The following is a 27,106-nucleotide window of genomic DNA, read 5'->3' as shown; positions in this document are numbered from 1 at the left end:
TTTCATCCCAATGAAAATGTTGTATGATCACACTATCGTTTACAAGAAAGATTCGGTTGATAAACCACAACAGGAAGTACATCTCGTGAATGGCCAGGTCTTTCATGAGTCATCGACTCGAAGAGGTTTCAAACATCTGCTAAGGAATTTCCACGGAAAAAAGGAGCTACACTTCATTTACACGCATGTGTACATATATATAGTTGGCATTCAACGTTACACCGCGTAACGTTCATAAGACGAGTACCAGGACTGTAGGAGTCATTATAAAGAAAGCGTAATCACGGCTGAATTCAAATTCATTACCAACTGTTCGGATCGTGAAAACTGAATTTTTCATAATTATAGTTATATTTGAGATTATGGATCATTGGAAACTTTTAAATTATTTGTAATGATTTTTTATCTGGACTTCTACATGAAATGAAATTGTAACAAATCGTTAGCACCTCATAATACATAATAAAAAATAATGCTGCTGATAAATTCATGTATTACGGAATATTTATTCACAGCAATTCACCGCTTTCAAGATCAATAACATCGCAGATCTATGAACTGTCAAAGCACATTATCCATTTAATTGTGAATACTTGATATCAGTCATTTTCATAACGATATTTAACAAGCTACTCTTAAACGAATGACGGATATCTTTCGCAAGTTTTCAAGCTTGTTCATTCGCAGGAGTTTCAAAGCAACTAAATAAAAATTGTAACAACGACGCTACGTTTTATGCATGTAATATTATACCTATACGATGTAGGTAAATTGTACGCTATATAAATCCGTAACCATGATCTATGCGTTTATTGCTCGGCCTTCGAATAATCGAGATAAATGGCACGCGAGCGTATAATCAAGATCGGTTTCAATATCCTAGAATCTATATCATAGCCGTAATTTACCGATGCATTATTTTCAATGCGTCGTTTCACAACATCAAATAGGAGGGTTTGATCTTAACCTATTCAGACTTTGACGTGGGTCGATTCTGAGCGATGGATCGGCTAATTCGATCGTCAATATTACAACAGAAATGAGAAGAAGGAATAAAAAAAAAAAAGAGGAAAGGAAAAAATATTTTTAGTGAACTACGTAAACCGAGAAAACAACTGAAAACAGTTTGTACGTTGGAATTAGCCATTATTACAATCAACAAAGAAATTATATTGTATTAAACATGGTTATAATTGGCGTGATTAAAGACCATGTATTACGTATGTTTTTATCACGACACGAACACATCTATATCATGTATCCGTGTCAATGAGTATCAAAAGTAAACGATGAAACAAAATAATTGAACGTCATTGGTCAGCGAGTTCGTCTGCAATGCAGGGGAGCCAACCTACACGAAAGAAAAAGTGAGATCTGGAAGTGATGATCTGAAATTATATTTATTTGGCAACTGGTATAATAGTTATCAGTTGTTGGTCTGTTAACGCCAAAAGTTTGCCAAGCCTGCCCAATTAATTACATCGGGTATTTGAAATCTGCGCAACCTAACGGAATGCGATTTTCTGGCATAATCTCCATAAATCGCATTTGGTAACTGAAGCTCGAAATGGCCAACCTGCATGAAAATTTGACAATCTCACGCATGCTCAGTCAGACGATCAATCTGTAAAGTTTCATCGTGTTCGCCAGTTATGATATAGCGTGCTATTTCCGACCCTGCTAAGTGCAGAATATCGTCTTTTTAGATTCTCCAAAAATGTCGTTTGTAGAAATATTTTTTTAAGAAATACGTTACACACGTTTGTGCTTGCAATAGAGAATGGAATGTTATCGCGACAGGGATATTTTCTTCGGGCACGTGTATAACTGTTTACAATTCAACTGTTTTGACGTTAGATAAAGCCGCATGAAATTCGGTCTTGTGATTGCGTTAAAGAGATTATTATACATACCTACCTACCTTACATACTTTGTTTAAAATTAAGGCGTGTTTGCCGACGAAGGACGCGCCTGCCTGTCTGTGATTTTGCCGTATCGTGACATGTTGTTATGCCAAGACTATGAAATGCAGAATTTACAAACGCAAAATTTCCCACGTCTCCGCTGTTTCCGGATATTTATCTTTTCCGAAACAACGAAGGCGGTATAATTATGACTAAACAAAAGATCCAAAAGAAGAAACGTCTAAAATAATCAAGAACGTCGGCGAAAAAATCTTTACTCTTTATTGATTTTATTACGAGATGCTCGTACATTGAGTATTTATCAAATCGCATAATATTCGTGAGCGCTACGAAAATCTTTTCAAAAACGTATAAATAAAAAATTTAACCGTCGATGCTTGGTTTTAAATCGCTTCTAAATAGTTAAAAAATTTTAATACTTGTTCGCTTTCACTACTACAAATCCACGGCAGTGAATATTATTTTTTTTTTTTTTTTTTCGAGTACTCAATTCAACATGACCATTCGTTGATGAGAATTAATATCGGTAAAAATTGTGAAACTAAATATTTAACGTTGTGAACGTGGTGAAAGAAAGTATTTCAATGTCCTTAGTGACTTTGTAGAAAACAGTATTTTTAATGAAATGAGCCGTCATAAAGCAAAATCGAACGAATCTGCTAAATTTTTAAACAGTTTGCAGTGATTTCAAACGAAGCATCGGGACCGCTATGTTTTTGGATATTATTTCAGTATTATCTATTTTTGTGCTCTTGAAGATATCTTCCTAGCTTACAAATATATTCATTTGGCAAATACTTAATGTATTTATCAATCTCGTGATGAAATAAATAAAAAGTATCAATTTCTGAATAACTAACCATACCCAAACTCTTTAAATGCACGCCTCTTGAAACTAGCTAGAATTTTCTATCTATTATAGGTATATATCTCATTCTCTGGTATAATTATTCACTTCAATTTGTGCGTAGTTTGACAATTGAATCGCCTTAGCTCTGAAGCGTCAACTGCGCGATTATTTTATCCATCAGGTTTTATAGTATCCCGACAAAATAATTCTAGTTTATTATACTGACGTATATTATTAGTGTAAGAAAACTTCACACGTCATCTCGTTGACTTGATTAACGACTCGTTCATACATTGACCTGTGTAGCAAGAGAAAAATGGCTGAAGCAGAGCAGTTATAACGACAATATATGGGTAAACAATATAGTTCAGCAACTAACTTATCCTCTCATTGTTAGAGCCTGTCATGCTTTAACCAACGATTCCTAATTGCTTTTAAATGAACACCCGTCAATTTAACGTTGCCCTACTGCGAACACATCGTGCATGATCAGCCGTCAGTTGTTGTTTAACAACAAACGATTCTCGGTCCATAGCAAATTGTGGTACGGCTAGCTGTAAATTTCCAGCTATAACTTAAAATCGGCGAGTTAGCCTACATCTGAGGAAAAATGTGTTAAGGTTGGTCTGAAATTTTATCTGCAGTACACTTTCGATTCATCATACGTGTGCAGTAAAATTGAAATGATTTGAACCTGTACAACAATTGGAATTCTTTTTATTTTATGTAAATGATCTTTTCAAGCCAAGCTGAAATGCATTTATGTGAAGCTGATGCAAAGCATTTTTTTATCTGCTTCGACTCTACCTCATAGAATGTAAAATATATGTAACAAATATTTTTTATGTAAAATAATATATGCACGGCATAGCTTAGACATCCAAGATGGTACACTTCAGAGTGCACTTCAAATTGATTTTCTACACACAGTAGTTTACAAACAGGAATTTCACTATGCATATATTATACTAATTGGACCCATTTTGCATAACTTATATAGCCTATGTTACTCGGGCAGACCTAAGGAACAATTTGGTGCAAGTTTCATGTAAATCGGTCCACTGGTTCTAGAATTTATTAGTAACAAACACAGAAACAGACAAAGGATTTTATGTATTAGTATAGTATAGATATATTCAATTTTGTATTCACAATACCCATTCAAAAAATATATGCTTGTGTAACCTCATGAGTTGCTTCCGGATATTTCACGACAGTAAAAATCTTTCTGAAACGTGGTTTTCAAATATTTTCCAAAGCTTTCCCGAAATATTTCTAATAATACTGTTGATGTATACATATTTCGAAAATATTTGTTAAAATATGTACAAATGTTATCAGATTTTTTATTTTCAATTGCGTGATACGTGCAGGAACATATTAAACGGTGTACACTGCACAATTATATGGATACGCAAACTAACGATTATCAATTCAATGGTATCGTGAATTGAATTTCATAATTCGTGGTGTAGGTCCAGGTAGGATATTTGCGTTCATTTGTGCCCTGAGGGCGTTTGAACGCCATTGACATTTTTGCGAGGCGCCAACCCGGCCTAAATTCCGTTCCAAGATCCGCCAACCGGTTCTACCGGGTTAAAAAATACATTCCGCCGACTATAATTACTTGCAACGAGCCATGAGAGTCTATGTATAGAAATAAATCTCTAAGCCTATTTTGAGCCGAGTGAATTAACGATGAAACTTGAATCGAATCATTCGCAAATAAATCTGATGCAATTAAGGATCAGTAGGCTGTACTCTGAACCAAAAGTTAATCGCAGTGTTGTACGTTATGTAGATAATTTTATATTAAATTTGACTCGATGGTTTCGAGTCTTTCACTGTAACGAAGACTTACGTTGCTTACATGGTTACACCAAATCTTTCCTCGTCTTGAAAGGAAAATTATCCGCAGCAAGAACATATTTTTTTCACTACGCGCAAAAAAATATTGTGTGAAATTAACAATTATTTTTTTCAGTGTATTAAGAATCTTCTATTTGTATTATTTATTTTTTTTTTACTTTATCCCGATTAAAACAATAAGGATTCCCATTCTTAACTACAGAGATGATTGCATGAGAAACTATTTTTTTTTTTTATCGCATCACGATGAGTTTTGACCTGAATTATTGTCTTTATCTATATCGTAATACTCATTTACTTGTAGAACACTGAAAGTTAAGAAAATATTTTTACAAAACCGTTGAAAATATCTCCAACAATTTTATGTATGCCAATGATTACGAACGCAAATAAAACCATATTCCTACTACGTAATAGAAAGGATTCTGAGTAAATTCGAATAACACAAACTACGATATCAACAATCGGAGATAAGGTTTTATAATTAGAACGTTCAAACTTATTAAGCTTTGATGTTTTTGACCTTGTTCTTATGTTGTAGGGCTGATTTTGTTCACTTCAGGAATATTCAAAGAACGCGTGAAAACATTTTCGTACTAATAGTTATCTCCGGGGTGAATCAAAGTAAATTTGTGTAAGTAAACCATGTTACAATAAATGTTCAACAACAATTAAATTTGCAAGTTATAACAGCTATGCTGTGATGCAAATTTTTATAAATGTTCTTCAAACAATTTGCGATAATCTGGTCAGCGATCAAAATGAGTCCAAAAACATTGAGATCGGGTGAACACCAATAGGATAAGAAAAAAATGAATAAATTTTACGTTTCGAAATCATATAATTCTACACTTCCCTCTGACGTCAAAGTCGTTTCGACTTGTTTGATTTTAATCATCCATGTCCACGTTTGTACTTTGGCGTGTGGCGGAAAAATCGACATGTATAGTAACTTCAGTCAAGTTCAATCCAATTGGTATAAAGTAGTGCTTTGATTAAACGACTAATTTGTGCCTAAGTAATTTATTCGTACCAAGTATTTTTATTCCCAAAGCTCGCGACGCTCATCAAAAAGCGTAAGAAACTCGTGAAAGTTTCACAAATACAGTCTACGGTGTACAAAGAGATACAAAAAATGTTATTCAAGATGAGAAAACTGACCTAACGAGTTCCCTGCAAACTTCGATAATCTCTTCTTCCGTCCACTTTATAGTGATAAATACCTTCACGCGTACGGCCAATCGAGAACTTTGACCGAGTCATTTTGGCCTTGAGAACAAGTTTAGCAACGTTAATACCATCATCTGATCTTGGCTCTTGGTTTTTGGGATGTAAATTTTCAGATAAAAATAAAAACTTTTCTTTATTTGTAACACAGTATTGAAGAGCGATGCTCTTCCTCAGTTATATTATAGTATCATCGTAAATCAACTTGTTGTATCCAATATCCACTTATACGAATAAGTGTTGTCCACTCGGTATACGAATTTCTTACAATAATTCTTGAAACTTGTTCTTTGAAATTTCAGTATTTCCTCTCGTCGAAAAATATGACCCAAGTGTTTTTAGCCTAAAAATATTTGATTTTTCCTAATATAAAATATACGAACGTATTTTTTGGGACCTCTAAAGGATTTACCTCAATATATATTTTATGTTCGAATAGTTCAGGCTTTTAAAAAAAATTATAAGGTAAAAGTTCAATTTGAAAACGTGATAAAATTGTGTGAAATATTTCTCGCTTACAATGAGGCTTTAAAGCCTAAAATTGCAAGATTTTCACATCTAATTGTTAGTTATGCACCAAGATATGATTAATGATAGTGTGCTATGACGTATCCAATTTGCAGTCAGATAGAAATTTTGTCGCAAAAACTGGCCTAAAGCGAATTGATCCGCCTGTACAACTTGTCGTGCAATTAAGACACAATGTTTAACCAACTAATCTGTGCACTTTATCCTTAGGGACGGAAATTTAAAAAACTGGTTTGAAGGATGGAGGATAACATTAGAATACAATTAACAAATTCTTTCTTTAACCTTTTTGTAACCGGGGCTATGTCCAAATAACGTTGATTAACTGGGACTGATAATTCCGAAGATGGCACTCAAAATCAGACTTGATATTCATACAGACAAAGTGACTACGCTATTTTCTGCAACAATTAATAAGCATAGGAATCATGCTGGTTGACCGCAGTGTAATCATCATGCATAGTCGATGAATCAACGACATCGACGATAAGAGCAACCACACTTCCAGATTGAAGTGTTTCTTGACATGGTTTGTCGCTCGCATTTATAAAAGTAATCGGAAATGCCTGAGCGGAAATACTATGACGCATTAAAATTGCGGACATTCTTATGAAGATGCACCGTGCACTAGATAGACGCCTGAACGCCTAATTGCAAGCAATTTGATATACGCGAGTGTGAAAAAAATTGTTCACTTCAAGGCGTAGCAGAGGATTGTTTATCAGACGTTTCAATCGATGGAAGAGTTGAAGGCTATATGAATAAGAGTAAGCTTTGTTGCTTTAATTATTAGATTGTTGATCTTGTTGGCAATTGCAGTTACTTCCTAGTAACGTCATTCGTTTTACTCCAGCACGTTTCGTAATAAGTTGCTGATGCACGAGCTTAATTATCAGATATCATTCAATATGCGCACAATATGCTCAGTTCTATGTAACAAGTCATTTTGTAACTTCCCGTAACAGCGTGAGTATAAGACGTAAATATTCAGATGGAATTTCCACACGCCAATCATAGTCAATATTTCGTCTTGCAGACAATATCTAAGCGATTCGGGAAAATCAACTACGACTGTGTTTATGTTGTTTATCCGTGGCCTAGCCGTCTCCGAAATGCTAAATTACATATCTGAGAGAACTAACTTTTGATCAATTGTCATGAGAAATAAAACGTATTTGAAACAAAAAAAAAAAGGTCACTAGTCACACTCACAAAGTCAATTTTTTATACAGTTTCAATGAAATGAGATTATTTGCAAGGAATGCATATACAATATTTCATATGTTCCAAACATTTTGACTTCATTCGCGGATAAATAATAACCATAAAATGCGCAAAATTTTCTCATACGATAATGTTTACGAGGCTATCATACTTTTGAATTCGCTCAAGATTTTAGGGTCTAATTTTTGATTCGATTCATTTTTCGAAATTTTACTCCGCTGATTAAAGAGAAAGGAAGTATACAATAATTTTTTAAATTCTTATTTCAATTTGTTCTCGAATTACGAATTTCTGAAAAATATCTGTTCAGGTTTTTCAAATGTGTAAATCAAAAACGTAGGGATCTTAGAAGGATATTTCAAGGAAGGATATGTCAACATGGAAGTAAGTTTTTTTTCCTTTGAATTTCTAAACGATTCGTGATTTTTAAAAGACATCTTTGTATTTTTTTTCCCCATAAATCAATGACTTGAGGCGAACAAAACATACCCTGATTTGTTTCAATATCACTTTTCGTTTTCGCTTAACATTTAAACACGAAATTTTCAGAAAATTCGTAACTCAAAAACAAATTGTAATAAAAATGTCGACACCGTAAATGAATGTTCCTTTCGATAGGTGAACTAAATTTTTTTTGGAAAGGATATTTTACAGTGTAATAAATGAAAATTCACTTCACAGCCAAACCGTGTTTCTGTGCTCGGAAGTGGATGTATCTTTTTGCATATCTAGATAGGATGTCTTGGGTAAAGTGATGAAAAGATATAAATGTAGGGAAAGCACAAGAATAAATATAGTATATGACGCTAATGCGGTTATGGTAAATGTTGAACATAATTGTAGACGAGAAAAATAAAAGTGACTGGTTTCGTATCCATTTTTGCTGATATTAAAATAAAGCGAGTTACAATTGTAGAAACCGTTTTGGAATTTGAATTACCCACTTAATCACTTTACTGGTTTCACTATTAGTACTATCACACCTTATTTCCAAAAGAACATAAGATCTTAGAATTAAGATATCCTAATTACTCGGACGCACGAATTGCTGAACTTTTTGACTTATTTGACATAAATACAGCATCGCAATCGTTGAACAGTAAAGACTGGTTCTTGTGCTGCCGTGAAATGCTAAATGCATCTTAAATGTTGTGTGTATTCCAAAAAACATAATATATCAACTGCTACACGCATTAATACTGTTCACTGTAAATTTGTTGGTAATAAGATTTTTCAACAATCAATCAACGCACCAACACATCAACGTATAAAATGGTACATTTGTACTCGAGCCTTTCGATTCAATGGGACAGTTCAATTCTCAATTTTGTTGTAACTTCGCTATATGGCAGCACTCTGTATCGAATGTATATCGTCAGAAATGTGTTATTTCGAATGTTACAGAATAATTTCACGTTCACGATGTTGAGCGAAAGATTTCGAAAACATTCAGTGCTACGTGAACCCCGAGGTAAGACTCTTTGGAATATGAGGAATTTATGGTAGAATCGCGATATGTTAAAGATTTGTAACATTATATTATGCGTGTAATCCTCAATCAGCGACAGTGCTTGTATTCCAACAACTAGAATACCTAAACTACGGAATAGCTCTTTGTCTACTGCATATCTGATCAAATCTATGTCGCGCAGAAAATACATAATCTACTAGAGCACGTGGATATAAGAACGCGGAACTTTTGTCTAAGTACATGAATGTACCAACTAATACTATACAACGTATGACTCATCGAAAGGGTATCTGTGAAGTGCAACGTGCATTTACGGCCAGAATGGAACGCATGCGTAGTATATACAGCTATTTATGAATGGTAGATTGGAGCGGAAACGTAAGCTCACAAGCTGCTCGGCTTGTCCGTACATAGAGATTAGTAGATCTTGAAATTTGAAACACACATTCAGAGGAGCGGTAAATGATCCGCAAACGTAGCTGACACGCGAATCAAGAGCCAATTAGTTATAAGACACTCATGTTGTAATTTGAAGAAGAAAAACCTAATCGACATTCCACTTTTGTCAAGTTCTTGTTTAGTATACGTGTTTATCCCGGCCCTTCGAAGTCTGAGAAAAGGCTCATATAAAGCGATACAAATGATAAAATGCTATAAAACACATCTATAAGCACTCCGGATAAAATTTACAAATGATGTCGCAATTTGATATTACACAATGATTTTCAAGAAATCCTAGCAACGTTGCTTCACATTGTAAATTCATACTGGAAACGACGTAATGGGATTTACTATAAAGTGACATGCATATATATGATGACGATATGTCTTTATGAATAAAAATATTATCCGCATTGGACGATTCAGTACTTCATAAAATTTCTTTCTGTGGTTTTTTATTTTTCTCGCAGTCATTTACATCGATTTTGAGAGGAAAACTAATTTTATCCGGGATTTCTGGCTCAAAAACAGAAAATGATCGTCATTCTATATAAGAATTATTCATCCTGTTTATTAAATGCCGCGGCATATCTCTGCAGTTCCTTCACAGCAGTTTACTCATACAATCATACAGTACCATGTAAAAAAATCTACAACAATCAAATGAAAAGACTAAAATTTGTTAGTAATATTTTCGGAAAAGAAGAGAGTGAACCCCAGATAATGACTACTCCGTCAATTTAAGAGACCAACGTCTCAAATCAGTGTATATGCAAGAGGCTTTTCAGATTCTTCAAGCAAATTAGAAAGACATGAAATTCCCTGTTTTATTCGTGATGTGTTGGCTGCATTAATTTCAAAGTAATTACGCATTCTCTTTACTTGTATCACTAAATTTATCAAACGCTTAGAGCGAATTTCATAAAGTGAGTCAATTATGTTTTTCCATTACCGCATCCTGCAGTGTGTTGCAATAGAAGTTAAGAAATACTAAAACTACGAAAAGGAGTAAAAATTAAAGATTCCCCCAAAAATAATGCTTGGATCAGGATTTATGGTTAATTTATCTACAAAATTTGATTTAGCGTATATTGTTGCCAGCTACTTTCCGGCGATTGATTAGCCAAAAATCTATACTATTCATCGGGTTTATTAGTAGATGTAATAGTCATACGTTGTATACATATCAAACGGTTATATTTGTGAGCTCTAAAAATCTCTTTGAAAATACTGAAATGATAAACAAAAGCTTGGATATTAATGCGTTATTCCAAACCAGGTTGAATAGTTGATTGTTTCGATTTCACTCTACCATGACTCATTTTATTCAGAAGACTATATTTCCCAAAAGCTCACTGAAAGCCTTCTTTTACATGTCTTTGGCATAATTAAATATTTAATTGCATAACATTTCACCGATATTAATTGTGATCAAAAAATTAGAATATTGAATTGATTGAAGTATAAAAAAAAAAATCTGTTTCAGTGAATTTGTAGGAAAAAGTCTTCTGAGTAAAATCACCCATCGTAGAGTAAAATTGAACAAATCTCGTAGGTTTTGAACAATTCAAAAGCGATTAATAATCCCAGTAAAACAAAACGACCTGAGCATTTCAACAACGGAATTAAAACAAATCAAATGGAATTCAAAATAATTGGCACACAGGTCTGTTGGTCCTATTCAATTTGTTTCAATTCGTGGCAATTTCGTTTTTTACTGACACAATTCGTTTCAATTCGTTTTGGTTTATTGGGATATGAACAATTGATACCCAACAATAAGCAGCTGTCGTTTCAAAATCCAGTATTTTTTTTTTTTTTGTTTTTGTGTATTTTGAAGACCTCTACGACCGTAGCTCGTTTACACGATAATTTAATCACTACTCACCCCGTAACTGTTTCGCATCGGAATCAATGAATAATATTCATTTTTGGTCAGGCAACCTCCTTAAGACGTCTGCTTAAATTCGGCTCCTAGGGACTTCGGGCCCAAGAAACCCGCTTTGGCACCGAAGCTGAATACAGAGTAATGTTGCCTCGGGAGTGGGGAGGCTCACATTGCAGAGACTGCAGACTGGAGAGTGGCAGTCTCTGCGTGAATGTAGTAAACAAAAGATGGGCCCACGCCGCAGGAGAGTAGACGAACTTTTGTTGACTTAATATTGGAAATCAGTTAAGCCTTCAACCGTCCAAGAAAAATATTGGAACATCCTGCAGATCGCGGCCATGGCACTAGGGTAAGTAAATTCGTAACAATAATCGCGTGAAACTTGTTACTTTACGTATAATTCTTGACATTCTTGTATACTTTCCACCTCAACAAAGGAGAATACGGTATTTCGCCTGCCGCATGTTCCCAGAATGCAACAGGTGCGGTTTGCGACTGTTTCACTCGCGAAATGTAACGCGATTCGTTAAGAATTTCGTAGGCGTTACTAAATATATTAGTATCGGAAATAACGGAAACTTTTTTAATAAAAGGAAAACAAATCAATCGAGGTATAAGTCACTGAAAATTGTTCAGAAATATTTGAAATTCATTCGTGAAATGAATCTGCATTAAAATGGAATATCTCTGTACTTATTTTTTCCCGAAATATACATATATATATATATATATATATATATATATATATATATATATATATATATATATATATATACAAAATCGTTGATTATACCCGTGTTGTGTTATTATTACATTTTGTATTACATGTTATTATAGTTGAGCATGCTGCTTTATTTGTCAGCTTGCGAGAACGGAACCATTAAAAAAAAAAAACGTTCGATTAATTTAAGACTTCCGTCGACGCCTCTGAATTTTAATAACACACAATTGAACTTTCATCGTCTTCGCACGCGAAATCAAATTCCCTCCTCCACTTACTTACAGTGTGTAGAGAGAAACGTGTCAACACTAATTACCTCATATATAGTTATACCGGAAATCTGTGCACGTGTCGTACTCGAATAGCAAACGAAATTTTAAGTTTGTTTATAGGTATTATTTTGAACATCAATTTAACAGTGGTCGCAATTTCACGGTGTTGACGTTACAATTTGAATCGCCGGTAAATGTCCTGAACAGTTTTGCGTCTGTACTTCGTGCACAAATATACAAAATATGGGATATGATCGGTTATTCGAAGTTGACGACGAATCAAAATGTACTAATTACCGTTACGTTTTAAATTGCTGTAAATCAAAAGATTCGAAACCGCCCATATTTTTAGCGATTAAAAAATAAAATCTAGAATCTTCGTTTTGCAAAATAGATTATTTAATTTTCCAATACTGTGGGAACAATAGTTTTTCAATAATTATTAAAATCGTTTCAAAATTTAACTGAATGATTGCACCATTGATTTATACTTATTTATCAAATCTTTTAGAGAAAGATGCAACTACATATTCAGAAGCATGCAACTGCAGTATTAAATGAGCAAATACCGTCTACCATGTTTTTTAACCATTGAATATCCAAATCTCACACGAAACTATAAGATCTCTTTTTTTTTCAACACTTCACACATGTGAGATGTATTACGAAATGAAAAAGTGCAATACAAAGTGGAGAGACAAATTACTGAACCAAAATATTGTAAAAACGTTGATTTTTCTATTGTATTTCATATATGATATCAGTATGTATGTGCATGCATATAGAAATACGTATGTTTCAGAAGATCTGAACCGAGTACGCTTCGCTTTTCATAAAATTACACGCTGCAAAATTCTGGAATCTTGGTAAAAACGAAGCAAAGAAATAAAAAATCAGCTGGACTGAATCAATTGTGAAATTGAAAAGAAAGGGAAAAAATGACATTGACCGGTGTGAAAACAGCAGGTGTAGCAAGTGTCATTAGAATGCATGAGAATGTTAAGGAAAGGATGACGAAAGTTATTGATGTAAACATAAATGCAAACCTTACTGTATCAAATCCTAAGGGGTCAAAATTTGCTGAAAAATCACTCCTCTTCTGCGTTCTTTTTTTTACCAGCATATTCATCATTATTCTTTTCACTGTAAGAAGAGAATTACAGGCCCTTAAATTTCAGGTAACTAATTGGCAATTGCTTCAAGTATTTTGTATAATTTATAACTTTAGCAAATACAATCTGAACCTTAGATTTTCTGACCAGATATGATGCAAAGACTATTTCAAAGTAAGCTGTTTTTTTATATGTATGAAATTTTTTGTATGTACGGTCAGCAGCTATATTATTGCAGGAATTTTCAGTAGTATCTCACGAGTAAAATATTTTCTTGAGCCTGATTAGATTATAATTCACACTATATGAGTATATATCATATATTCGTTGAAGTTTGCATCATCACATCTTTCCGATGCCTTCTGGTTTGTTGCTATTTTGATTCAGAGGAAAGATTCATAACAGAGTTATGCAAAAATAAAACACAAGATAAGGATAAGAATTACGTGACATACATTGGATCGTATGACAAAAGATATGGTACTCTACACATGACACATCTTACTTAATACAAAAGTATATCTATTACAAATCTGCTTACTTATACGTGTGTATGTATTTACCTACGTTTATAAAAGGTCTTTGCTTCATTCAACTTTAAACTAACATTATTCATAGTCCAAGTAACTAAAGTGATTTAGCTCCATATTCCTATCGTTATGATTTGAATCGATTGTTTTGATATTCCCAAGATTTCGAATTTCAAGAAAAAACTTGGTTGTTATACCTTAATTGTTCATTGATCTGAAATTGGATAAAAGAAAGGAATATTTCGAATGATGGCACTTAAGTCGAATTTTTCTGTTGTTAGTATCGTCTTGCAAAGTAAAAATAATAATCACATTACGATGGTATTGTCAACATTCTCAAAGCAATGAGGTTTTGAGAGCTGATTAGGTGTGACGTTCGAATAAATATCAAGGTATACTTGTGAACTTGAAAAACATTTTTGTTATTCTTTTTTTGTTTAGGAACAATGCATAGAGACAAAAATCGCCATTCTGATGTCCAAGTATGAGAAAGTTAGCTCTCAACTGAATCGTATGCGTTCTTATACAAATTACAACAAGTATCGACCTATAACTAATTCATACAAATCAGAGCTAATCTTTTCTTCAAATGACATACCTCTTCGGTCGCCAAGTACCGACCAAGAAAATTCAGGTCTTAATCGAAAAGAGAATATCACCTCAACTGTGACTGGAGACGATCATAAAAATCATAAAGAATATTCGAAAAACGCTTTGATGAAAAGAAACCAAAGCAAAATAAATAATCGTTTCATAAGAACAATAACAAATGTCACAGATGAGAATGACAATCCAACATTGGAATACGTACAACAAAATTTTGCTGACACATTGAGCTTGAATACAGACAGAGAAAATAATGAGACAAAGAATGTGAAAAATGATGATAATATTGGTCTGTGGAGCGAAGCCAGGACAGCAAGAATCAGAAGAGATAATGAAAGGAGAGGTAAAATACGGACAAAGAACAAAAGGCGGCCCAACCGCAGTCGCAGGCGATTGGGTATACCTAAATGATTTTTGTATTCATTTTGAAACTTCAATTATCAGATTGAAATAGTTTCACACTCAATTAACCATGCAGAGTGAATGGTCTAATAGGAGAGTTTCATGGAATGCTTTATTTTATATTTATCAGTTTGGACATAAATAATTTGGTCGAGTTTTTTCTTTTTCCGTTTAAAACGAAGTTGAAGCAAATACATCAGGTTGAAAGAGGTACTATGCGCCATCAATCATATAAAAGAATGAAATTCAATTTTATGTAACTTGCAATTATCGTTTTGAACGGATATGATGAAATACACCTTTATTATTCTTCAATACTTTAAGCACATATTATAATCTGGAACTGTGTTCTCATGAAACTTCCCTAATTGAAACTCAGTTGAAACTTGATGAATTGTATTTTATCTTGTAAATAAGTTTGAATTATTTTATAAATGGTCCAAAATCTCAAGGCTCCCAGCAGGACACTTTCCTCACTTTTATATCAAGCGTTTCAAACAAAAGTGTTGATTCGAGTATTTCTCAATTATCTTAATAGTTCATTTAGTTTAGTTTGCATCTGAAAACACATTGGGATCACTTCAGATAAGATGGTACATATTAGTATAACTATTTTACTATATTGTTACAGTATTATTAAATTACCGATATAGAAAATGAACGACTATCGTCTCTCAGAAAAAACTTTGAATCTTTCAAAATTTTCAAAAAAAAATCCCAGTGTACCAAGCTTTAGTATAAATACTTACAATTACCAATGTTAGATTCTGTAAAAGAACATTTGCTAAATCGTATTTGCAGGGAACTGATTAGCATTTGTGTTTTAGTCACTTTTAGTTTTCTAGCGAATTATTTTCAGCAGGAGCCTTGCTATTTTGGATGCTATAAATTGGAAGCAATTTGAAGCGATTAACTAAAAATGAGAAAAAAACAAAAAATATTGACAAAAATGAAATTTTACAATCAACATTGTCTCAACTGATAGCGTTACTGTTCACAGGACCGTTAGTGGCAACATTCGTTGGAGCCATTCCGGAGCAGCACATAACAGACCAAGGTAGTTAGTAGAAATTGTCAATTTAATGACAAATTAATATTCTAATTGTATGTACAAATCTGGTCAGTGATGATTGCAGGCTAAAGTTAGTTCATTTTTAACTTCGACATACTGATTATATCGCTTGAGAGAGAGAGAGTACCAAAATCTACTTGTTTATTGCTTTAACTTTAAATCTTTATTCCAACTTCTATTCCAGGTGTAATTGGTCCATGGGTGAAGCTTACCAAAGACACATCAAATTACGATCTTCAAAGATTCCACTTAACAGAAAATAGCAAATCGATTGAAATCACCGTGAATGGATTGTATATGATAACAGCGCAGGTAAGTTGTATGTGAAATATATTGCTGACAAATAACAAATTATAAAACAGCACTCTTTTTAATCAATTAAAACAATATTCATTGTAAAACATTTTCTCCTCGTTGATAGTATGTACGTAAATATAATTGAGAAATAGTCTACACAATTCAATTATTACAGATGTTCTACTTTGGTAAGCACACCAATTACTCGTACTGGATTCTGGTCAATTCGGAAGGTGAATCGCGGACCCAAAAAATTACAAAATGCTCAGCGGTTGCAAGTACATCCGCCAACGAAGTATCTTGCCATACAAATGTCGTTTTACCTTTAAGGAAGGGTGACAGAGTGCGAATTCAACAAGAAGAACGTGATCGGTATATATAGCTTACGATTATTATGCGGAAAATGGGCAAAAATAGTTACGAGTTGAGAAGATTCACTTAAATTTACCATACTGTTTGTATAAATTTATTATAATCCTACTAATTTCACATATTAATACTCTTACAGACTCATAAATTTACGAGAAGGACTCAGTTATGTACAGCTGGTTTTACTATCAAATGAAGCTGACAGGAAACGAAGAGAACTTCGAAAGAGTCCCGCAATTGAATAATAAATGTACAATGTAACAGTGTGAGAACAAGTAACTGCAAACTAATCGGACGAAATAAGATGAACATTACAATATCATCAAGAATTGAAACTTCGTAACGATCATTGTTAGTATTGGTTCTGTTTTTTTTAGCGGACACACAGTTAATGTTACACATATCTATTTTAAGTTAAATGCTCAAAGATTTTTATTGTTACCATTGTTCAATATGCAGACTGTGACAATAGTATCCATGATCTCAACTGATTTTGATACTGCCATTTTTAATAGTGAGATTTAGGCATGAACGAAATTTCCTCAATGCGATTTTTAGTTAGCAAGTACGAATAATACTATATGTATTTAGTTGTTTATCAAGATTACTTGATATTATATAATGTTTGAACCGAAGAATGTCATAATTAGCTATCAGCAATTATAAGAGTGGCGACTTACTTTCAAGGATTATTTTAGTTGTAAGAAAACTATGTACTCCAATACCTCCATTTGTATAGACCATTGCTCTTTTTTTCATTACCACTAACAATAATTAATGACGTGATTTAAAATAAAGTCAACAAAAGTATGATAACCATAGATGCGTGTGTGAACGTATAACTTGAAAAATGTTACGTGTATGAGGGTGTAATTGCATACATAAATATTTTTATAACTTAATATACAACAATCATGATGTAGTAAAAATACTGTAATTCAGCTTCAGACGTTTATTCAATGCTGCAACAAGTATTACTAGTGTTATCTGCTGAATAAACTCATTCCATTAGTCAAGATAAGTTAGTTTTTTTTTATTGGCATTATGGCATTACGACAAATTGTAAATATACACGAAACATATGTAACTGAAAAAAGTAAGTTTAAGTTGTAATTAGTCGATACAGGCTGTGCGGATTCTGCAATGATTGACAATGCATTGTATATTTCCTGATTTTTCTGAATAAAAGTTTATCAAACAAACCAATTGCTAAATATAGAAAACAATTACTCGGAATAAATATAAGTTATTTTTTGAATTATATCGTAACTGCTTTTTACTACAAACCGAAAGCCTTTGGAATAGATTAGAAAACAATAAAATTGCTTAAAATGTAACACATAGGTACTTGTGGATCCTGCAAACCTACTGATATTTCATTTTAAAATTTATAATGATTCATCCCACACCAAATGGAATACCAGGTCTCGAGTTGATATCTTATACTTAATTAATAAACACGATATTGTATGCAATATAATTTTGTAACAATACCTATTGAATACAATTCAATCATATTCAGTATTTCGGAGGTAAATTGCTCTGCTCCTTTTAAAACATGTATACATACAGTCTAAATGACTTCAGTAAAAAATGATTAAAAATTTTCCTAAAAAACGATAATAAGAAGTGCAGAGGAAATAATTTTCCATGAATGAACACGTAGTCAATCAACAACTTCCAAGCATAGTTCCCTGCATCCTAAATAATAATACGTCAGACCATGCATTATACAGAACGAGTCAATTATAGGATATTGTGTGTGAATCGCAATTTGAAAAATTCCACAATCATAGAACGCAAATTTAAATCTTGATTTATAGAGAATTGAAAGATTTCCCTATAATTTTGATATACCAGAGACGTAAATGCATGAAAAAATTTATTGAGAACACAAATATAAGTGCCATTCATTTTTGTTTGTGTACTTCATATGTTTGACGAGTTATGAATTTAATTTCGTATCTTTGTACGATCATAAATTTTTTGATATTGATTAACAAGTGTAACATGGGAAGATATCTGTATATGTTTAAATAAATAACATCAATCATTGCTAATAGGTTGAAAAATATGTTCAACTTTAATGTAACAGTTCAAAGATATGAAAATTTCAATCAAAAAGTTTTGTACTGATAAAAACCCATTTACAATAACAGTCAATGACCCGATAATTCATAATAATATTGACTGTCAATGAGTAATTAATCGATATAGTAGAATAAACATAATTGTACCGATATATTTACAAGCATTTCTCTAATGTAATGGAAAATACTTGGTCCTTACGTGCAAACCTCACAGTTAGTCATGTAAAATTTTGTGTTTTTATGCACAGTTGTCTCTCCGCGGTTTGCACGGCAATATTCGCAAATATCGTATAATTACCTATCGTTTATTTGTGCTTCCATAATAGAAACGAATATAATAGATCATTTTAAAAGGGGCTTCATGCTTTAAATATCACCATACACATTTCACTTGATTATTATCATTTAGCTGTTTTTTTGGTACAATTAATAAGGATTTGACTCTAAGATTTTTTATATTAGATAATTAAAAGAACGTAATACAGAATAAGTTATATTGCAAAGAAAATACGATTCGCAACATGAAATAAGCTGATACTATTCTTTTAATACTATAATAATTTTCTTACATCTGAATCCGGATTAAAATCTGTTATACTGAAAGTATACGATCATATTTCTTTCAAAAGTGGAAACTAAAGCTCTTGTTAAAAATGAAAAAAAAAAAAAAACTTTGCTAAGGCTCAACTTACAGCCGGAGGTTTTAAAAGATAGCAGTTCGAGAATCTTGCGGAATCTGAACTTACTGAATCATAGCTGTATTATCTTAATTAATCACATTTGGAATAACACTAAAAGCTATTTCGAGCTTTATGGTAGCAACAAGCTTCATTTTCCTCATCTGCATGTAGTACAACTATATATTTTTAGTAAACTATTATTTTCGAAACCCAAATACTGGTCCAAGACCTCGCTCTCTTAAATTTTGTAGTTATGCACAGATTGCATTCAGATAGTCTTGCACCTTACTATGCAGAGTCGCTAGTATAATATACCTGAAAAATGAGCCCTAATTTACAATTTTAGGTTATGACTTGTTGTTACATGGAATGTTCGCTAAGGCGTCTCTTTGCGTGTTTACTTCTTCTGCTAATCGTTTAACGAACGGATGATTTATCTTTCCATTTGTAGCAGTAAAATATTCCTGCAACTTTCCAGGCGTGCCATCGCGTTTTTCATACTCAAATGCCTGCATTATTAGGTCCAACCTGTCCAAGTCTTTGACATATTGAGCCTCTGGAGTTTGTTGATGTTCGTACTCCTAAAAAAATAAATCAACAGTCTATACGTTTGAAAAACCGACATTGCAATTCCCTTGTTTTCTGAAGACAGAGCAGCGCGAAGTTAATGGAAATTGGAGAGTTATTTAAATGATGAAATTGTTCTTTCTTGTGTATATATCTTCTTGTATACTATATAAATTTGGTGTTTCATTCGATTGAGTATAAGTGATAATTTCTGCGATATATCTGGTTAATATCAAACAGCCTACTGCACTTATCCTTGTATTCGTTGATGTTTAATGTAAAAGGAATTTGGCCGGTTAATTTGAATGAATAAATATATAAATGAATAAGCATATCAAACAGTTCATACCCTGAACATAGTCAAGACTTGAGGTCCCTTGTCGCCAAGAAGTTCACAGATCTTTTGCATCGCTTCATCCTCCAACTTATGCTTCTCTTCTGGGCAAACTCCGCAATGCGGTGTAATATCTCCGACAATGCACTCCGCCAGGTCATGAATCAAAGTCATTTGCATTATCCTGGCAACGAAATCCGACACATACATACGAGCATTGCAAATATATAGAAAGTTGAAAGTGATTCAAGGAAAGTATACCAATAGCCAGTTTACTGCTCAACTATTACCATCTATCACCAGTGATATACTCATTTCAAAGATCAATACTTCACTTCATTGATACTTGACAACAAATAATCTCCAAAACTGATTTACTTTCCAAAGTTATACAATTTTGCTATAAAGAAGTTTGTAACAACCGTTTGAGAATTAGAAACTGTTAGTTATGTAAGAAAATAAAATAAAGCAAAATCTGCAAGGCGATAAATAGAAGGAACAAAATTACAAACTTATGTAATGACATTACATTGCGTTGAATATAATTAAGGTTACTTATGAGAGTTAAAAAATTTAAAACTACTGTAAATTTCCAAATTGATTCTTACTTTACTTTGTCTAAATTTTCCTTATTGTCGACCAGAAAGGATAGCATAGCCATACGATACATGTGTCCAGAAATAGTTTCAGGCTCTGTTATTTTGCTAAGTATCCACCCCGTCCTTTTAACATGCTGCATAAAGATACCAAAGTTAGAATTCGCTAGAGAATGATAACACAGAGGAAATTTAAATTAATGAACCATCTCTAAGTCATTAGTAATGTAATGTGATTGCGATTCTTTTTGAAGATCGATATGCTACATATTCGCATTCATGTTGTTCAGAATTTATAACACCTACAGCTAGGAACAACCTGTCATTCATTGTTAGTGCGTTAGTGCTTTATTAGATGCATTTTTCCTTTTGCGTTCGACAAACATGTGGGTGCAGCCCCAGCTGCGACTAACCGGACGAACAGGGAAGCATTTATTGGTGTTTCCTCAGTTTTTGTTGTTGTAATAATTTCCTTCTAATAATTGCATTGCATGTTGTTGTCATACGTAAATTTGCGGTAACGTGCAATGAGCTTTAATTTTTTGAGAAATTCCAAGGTTACAAATTTCGTTCTTGGGGCTGCGATGATTGTATTTTAAATACTGACTATAAAACTAAGGTCATATGGGCAAAGACATGATGCACAAAGGATTCCTTCCAATTTCTATACCATATTATGTGACGATTAAATGCAGCTCTAGAGTGCAAGTTTACTGGAAACATTGTTATTTAATAAACCGGTAAAACTGCCGATAAAACACAATAAAAATTTTTTAAAAATAATAGTAAACTATGGAGAAAGTTTCCTGGAGTTGAATAAGAAAAACTTATACCTGATATCTAATCTCTATATTGAAAAGTACATTCGAGAATTTTATGAGACTTGATTGTCTGCTTTGTCTACCTACTTTCATTGAAAAAATATTGAATTTTATGATTTACACCCCTTAACTAGACCAATTATATGCAACAAGGACTTATAGGTGTTCAGCATAGAAACTTGGTCTGGTAAAAAACATAAGTCCAACAATACTGGAATCGCATAAAAAATACCAGAGTTTATTTTGAACATTCTGATTACAAATTTCTTCTTCAAATTCTTGATATCTTAGCTTATGTTATTCGAATTTGCTCAGATTTATTTTTATTACATGGTAGGAATGTTGTTTTATTCGTTTTCACTATCGTTGGTGCAAATAACATTGCTGGAAGTTTCTCGTACGGATTTTCGCTTTTCCTAACTTTTTATTCAGGCTATTACATCTTTAAAGATAATATCTTCTTACTATGTTCGAACAAAGTTTTTCATCAATTTCAATTTTATTCCGCATGTATAATTTCACTATTGTACAATGCGTCATGAGACAATGAACAGCGGTCCACAATGGATGGAGATTGAAAAGATTATTTATTTACCTAAGTAAATCTATTGGATTATTGAATCACAGAATTATTTTTCCTCAAGATCATCGGTTCAAAAATAAATCGACTGGAGAGGCAATATAAACATAAACAGCAGGCTCTTTAGACGATATATGGTTATCTGCTTTTTCTCAAATCTCACGCTGCTTTTGTGATCCAGAAGTCGAAACAGTCCTTAGTCTCTTATCGACATTAGAAAAGAAAAGACGGTCCTTCCTCGTGCATTTGACATAAAAGTCAAAGAAAAGATCTAATTCATAGCGTTTAAGTATGGGCCCAGTCGCTATTGTACATCAACTGTGTATTTTAGATAGTTAGTTTAATTGTTAATTCTGTGTAAAAAAAAGGGATTAGCTATTATTTGAGTGTCCCATACACTCCTCGATTAAATGACATTACGGAACGCATGAATCGAACGATAACTGAGGAAGCACGTGCGAAAAAGATAAAGATTTTTGGGGAGAAACAGTTTTAACTGATACATACCTCAATAATTTAACCCCGACTAAAGCTCTTAAAACTAATGAAACCCCATTTGAATTGTGGCATGGCAAAAACCCGTAATTGAAGTACTTATAAATTTTCATTTCAACAGCTTATGTACATGATAAAGAAAGAGAAAATTTGATGAGTAATCCTAGAGAGGAATATTAGTTGGGTTAAAATCTCTGCCAGTGACGAAAGAGTAAGATCCGAGGGAACCTCTGGTAATACTGATGTTTCTGACATGGTGTCAAAATACGAGGTACTAGCAGCCAGAATTAACAAGCAAAAGTTTCAAAATTCGAAAATTAAAATTTTGTGAAATATTTTGAACCCCTGATACATGTATAAAATTATCGGGATACAACTGAACTGCATTTTTTTAATTCCACTAAGTTTAAAAGGTTTAGCTATTAGCTTCAGCTTCATCGTCAAAATCAGTAGAGACGCCAAGTAAATCTCATATTGAGAAATCAGATAGATTTGAGAATAATAATTATGATTAGAACAAATCTGATACTGAAAAATCAGATGGGTTGAAAGGGCGTGAATGCAATAGTAAACGTAAATCAGATACACCAGAGCCAATTGGTAGAAAAGCAATGGACAATTCTAATGAGTCATTACCCAAAAATAATGACCAGAGAATGGATGAAATAGTCAAAATTAAAAAAAGTGAGAGAATTAAGCGGCGACCTTCTATTTCATATGAGGAACTAAGAAAATGAATGAATACCTTTTGTGCACACAGTCAGTTAGTTATAAAGTATCTGCTTCCTTCAAAGAAATACAAACGCCCGTTGACGGAACTGAATGGGAGCGTGATATCCGAGACGAAATAAATTCATTGATAACAAATCAAGCTTGGAACTTGCTGCGAAGCCATAAGATAAAAATATTGTTGACTGTAAATGGGTATTCGTGATTAAAAATGATGAATTTGGAAATCCACAAAAATATAAAGCTCGTTTAGTTGCTCGTGATTTTAGCGAAAAGTATTTAGTTAATTACAATGAGACATTTACACCAGTTGCAAGCATTTCGAGTTTTTGCTATATAATTGCTTTTTCAAATCAGCTAGATCTATTAATTGACCACATGGATGTAAAATCCGCATTCTTAAACGATATCTTAAGAGAAGAAATTTACACGAGAGTTCCTCAGGGTGTAAAAAGTAGCGGAAATCAAGTTTTTTAAATTAAACAAAGCCTTGTATGGATTGAAACAGGCGGCAAAGTGTTGGTTTGAGACGATTGAAACAACTTCATTGGAAAAAGGGTTTCAAAATTCACAAAGCGATGGACGTATTTATAGTTTTGGATGGAAGAAATATTTCACAACATATAAATGTTGTATCACATGTTTACGACCTTGTAATTGTGACTGCTAGCATTGTAACAATGCAAAGATTTAAAAATTATCTAACAGACAGATTCCATATGCCAGAGCTTAAAGAAATAAAATTGTTTTCGGAAATTAGAGTTAAGAGGAATAGTGGAAAATTAATATTGGATCAGAGTGGATACATTAAGACTGTACTTAACAAATTTAGTACGATTGATTGCAAGTCTGCCAGTATACCTCTTCCAAGTAAAATAGATTATGTGAATAGAAAGTTTTCGTCACTTAAGCACCCGATGTAAGAATGTATGTAAGGAATGTTTACATGTTGAAATCTTACGCTTCTGATGGGAAGCACGTAAGACGGCCAAAGACCGTCTTATAATTGAAATGCGGATGTGCATTATCATTAGTTACGAGACAATTCATTGTTGAAGATATAAATTTGATAAACTGGTGAATTCGAAAAATTAACGACGGAGCCAGGAAATGAGCCTGTTATCTAGAGATGCTTGACCGGAGCCTTACTCTACTAGACCACCTAGCCGCCCTGACTCTGTTGTCATTAATTCCTCTCATCACCAGTTTAGTTCAAATTTGTTTTTTTTTTTTTGTGCTTTGTATGTGTGAATAGAAATGAGAGGAATTGTGTGAAAAAGTGAAAAAAATGAGAGGAATTAACGACAACAGAGTCAGGGCGGCTAGGTGGTCTAGTGGAGTAAGGCTCCGGTCAAGCATCTCTAGATACCAGATTCGATTCCTGGCTCCGTCGTTAATTTTTCGAATTCACCAGTTTATCAAATTTATATCTTCAACAATAAAATAGATTATGTTGCTTTGAATTTAGATGTAAAATATGAAGTCCCTTGTCAAAGTTTGATTGATTGCCTGATGTATATAATGATATGTACGAGACTAGATTTGTCCACATCAGTTAATGTTTTGAGTCGATACGCAAACAAAACGATGTGTTTCAGACCCAATCGTAATTTTTAAAGATAATACCTGCTATATTATCATCTTAAATAATCCTAGCGGTCACAAAAGATCGAAGTATATAGATATCAAGTATCACGTTTCAAGAGAACAAGTTGAGCAGGAAGCGGGAATGTTTTTTTTTTTTTCTTTAATGATGATAATGTTCTATATGGCCTGCTTAGAATGTTCCGGATTTCCCCACTTTACTTAGCAACAAATGTTGAACCATTTTGTATTTCTAATTATACATAGAGAAAGTGCGAGGAGCATCCTTCACTAGTATTGAGTATAACGAAATGTAATTATATAATTCATGATTAGGTTTCAAGTTTGATTCACAGCTAATAGCACACACAATGAGATTACCGTCAACTAATTTTTGAGGTGTATTGGATTATTGATTCACTTATAGTACCTAGAATTATGTTTCCTTAAGATCATGGGTTCAGATCGAATATGAAATAAAAATCAAAGAATCCAATTCACTACGTTTAAATATTATTTATCATCCCATTTCCAATAGATCCTGTTACATGAATAACGAAAAGTGCTTCGCAGCACAGACACGCAAAGCCAAGGTTTTGACATTCGCCAACGTTAACCTATAGACGGCAACAGACGTTTCGCTACAAATGGTCAAAACAGCTGTACATAGTAAACGATTGATCACTCGTTTCGGTATAATAAAGAACAATAAAAGGAAACGGTGCCAGTAACATATCGAGGCAAAATCGACAAATTGGATGACCAAATATGGATTGAATATTTTCGTACTACGTGATCTGCTCGCAGAAATGTATGAAATATTTTTAATCATACCTTGAGTCTGCCTACTAGTTCCATGAATTCCACCAATTTCGTTGCGTCGGTCATTTTGTTCAATTTCTCACTAAAAACGCACTTTAATGTCCTTGTAAAATCAATTGCACGTCAAATATGTTCACTGCGATGTTTCTCCAGACATACTGCGCGAATGCAGAGAGAGCACGAGTGAGCGGTAAAAGTTGAAATACTAGAGATGGTGAAACTAGGACTTTCAACCAATCAGAACTCGGCTGGTTCTTGGTTAGCGATAGCGCTTGGCGCGAAATTAAATCTTTTCAAAGCCCTCTCAAAAGCAAATCTCGCATTCGTAGCTACTTTGAACTCTTGACGAAGTGCGATAGTTTTTAAACAATTTCTTATGAGGTTCAGTTGCATTTGATATTGATCAAATTATTATATTGTACAAACGATTTTTATGGAGATACAAAAAAAAAATGCTAGAATTATAGAGCAAAGATGAAATAATATTGATGCTTCATCTCGCGCCGCTTCGAAATGGTTGAAAGTCTAGGTAGTAAATTATAAGTTTGATTTCACCTTACAACGGCTCATTGTATTCAAAAGACTATATGTTCTACGGGTTTAATGACAATTTTTTTTTTTATGTTGGCATCGCATTCAATTTTACAGAATTGCAGTGATATGGATTATGAACAAGAAATACTGAATATCGGATTGACTATCGAAAGAAAGAAAAATCTGGTTCAGTGGTTTTGTAAAGTTCGTATCGAAATTATCATCCACTAATTATATACGGATACAAAAGATACGTGCTTCTACCGACATTAGCGTTAAACATAGTTAGGGTACGTCTTGCATTTAAGGCGGCTATATTCAAATTGCCCAGAGAATCGACAGATTGATTAGCTCTTCGTTATTCCCGCTCTTGAGTGCTTCAAAACCCTGCGACTGTTTATAAGATGCATTTTAAAACTTTATTTAGTCACTCAACTTTCGTGGCGTTACGCTTACATAAATATGTTCAC

General features: G+C 33.2%; 2 protein-coding genes across 12 annotated transcripts; one reads left to right on the top strand and one right to left on the bottom strand.

The window, feature by feature from the left end:
• The first annotated feature begins 7,462 nt into the window (after positions 1 to 7,462).
• On the top strand, positions 7,463 to 17,639 carry LOC124181737. Of its 11 annotated transcripts, none has more exons than XM_046568580.1 (8): positions 7,463 to 7,480; positions 11,514 to 11,772; positions 13,219 to 13,594; positions 14,500 to 15,061; positions 16,067 to 16,126; positions 16,323 to 16,450; positions 16,611 to 16,807; positions 16,944 to 17,639. In XM_046568580.1, exons 3-8 carry the CDS (start codon positions 13,355 to 13,357, stop codon positions 17,047 to 17,049), a joined length of 1,293 nt encoding a protein of 430 aa, XP_046424536.1. In that variant the 5' UTR covers positions 7,463 to 7,480; positions 11,514 to 11,772; positions 13,219 to 13,354; the 3' UTR covers positions 17,050 to 17,639. The 11 variants fall into 11 exon arrangements, with proteins under 11 accessions (XP_046424536.1, XP_046424535.1, XP_046424532.1 ...); XM_046568579.1 differs by lacking the exon at positions 7,463 to 7,480 and adding an exon at positions 7,562 to 8,007; XM_046568576.1 differs by lacking the exon at positions 7,463 to 7,480 and adding an exon at positions 7,562 to 8,007 and having other exon boundaries at positions 11,475 to 11,772; positions 13,222 to 13,594.
• LOC124181738 (5'-deoxynucleotidase HDDC2) lies at positions 17,569 to 26,293 on the bottom strand. The gene is made up of 4 exons (XM_046568587.1): positions 26,115 to 26,293; positions 21,084 to 21,208; positions 20,491 to 20,659; positions 17,569 to 20,155 (listed from the first exon to the last, which is right to left on the bottom strand). Exons 1-4 carry the CDS (start codon positions 26,166 to 26,168, stop codon positions 19,922 to 19,924), a joined length of 582 nt encoding a protein of 193 aa, XP_046424543.1. The 5' UTR covers positions 26,169 to 26,293; the 3' UTR covers positions 17,569 to 19,921.
• Positions 26,294 to 27,106: the final 813 nt, after the last annotated feature.

Source organism: Neodiprion fabricii, chromosome 4 (assembly GCF_021155785.1).
Source record: "Neodiprion fabricii isolate iyNeoFabr1 chromosome 4, iyNeoFabr1.1, whole genome shotgun sequence".
Lineage (NCBI taxonomy): Eukaryota > Metazoa > Arthropoda > Insecta > Hymenoptera > Diprionidae > Neodiprion > Neodiprion fabricii.
Note: the sequence above shows the minus strand (reverse complement) of the source record. Positions and strands in the feature narration are given on the sequence as shown.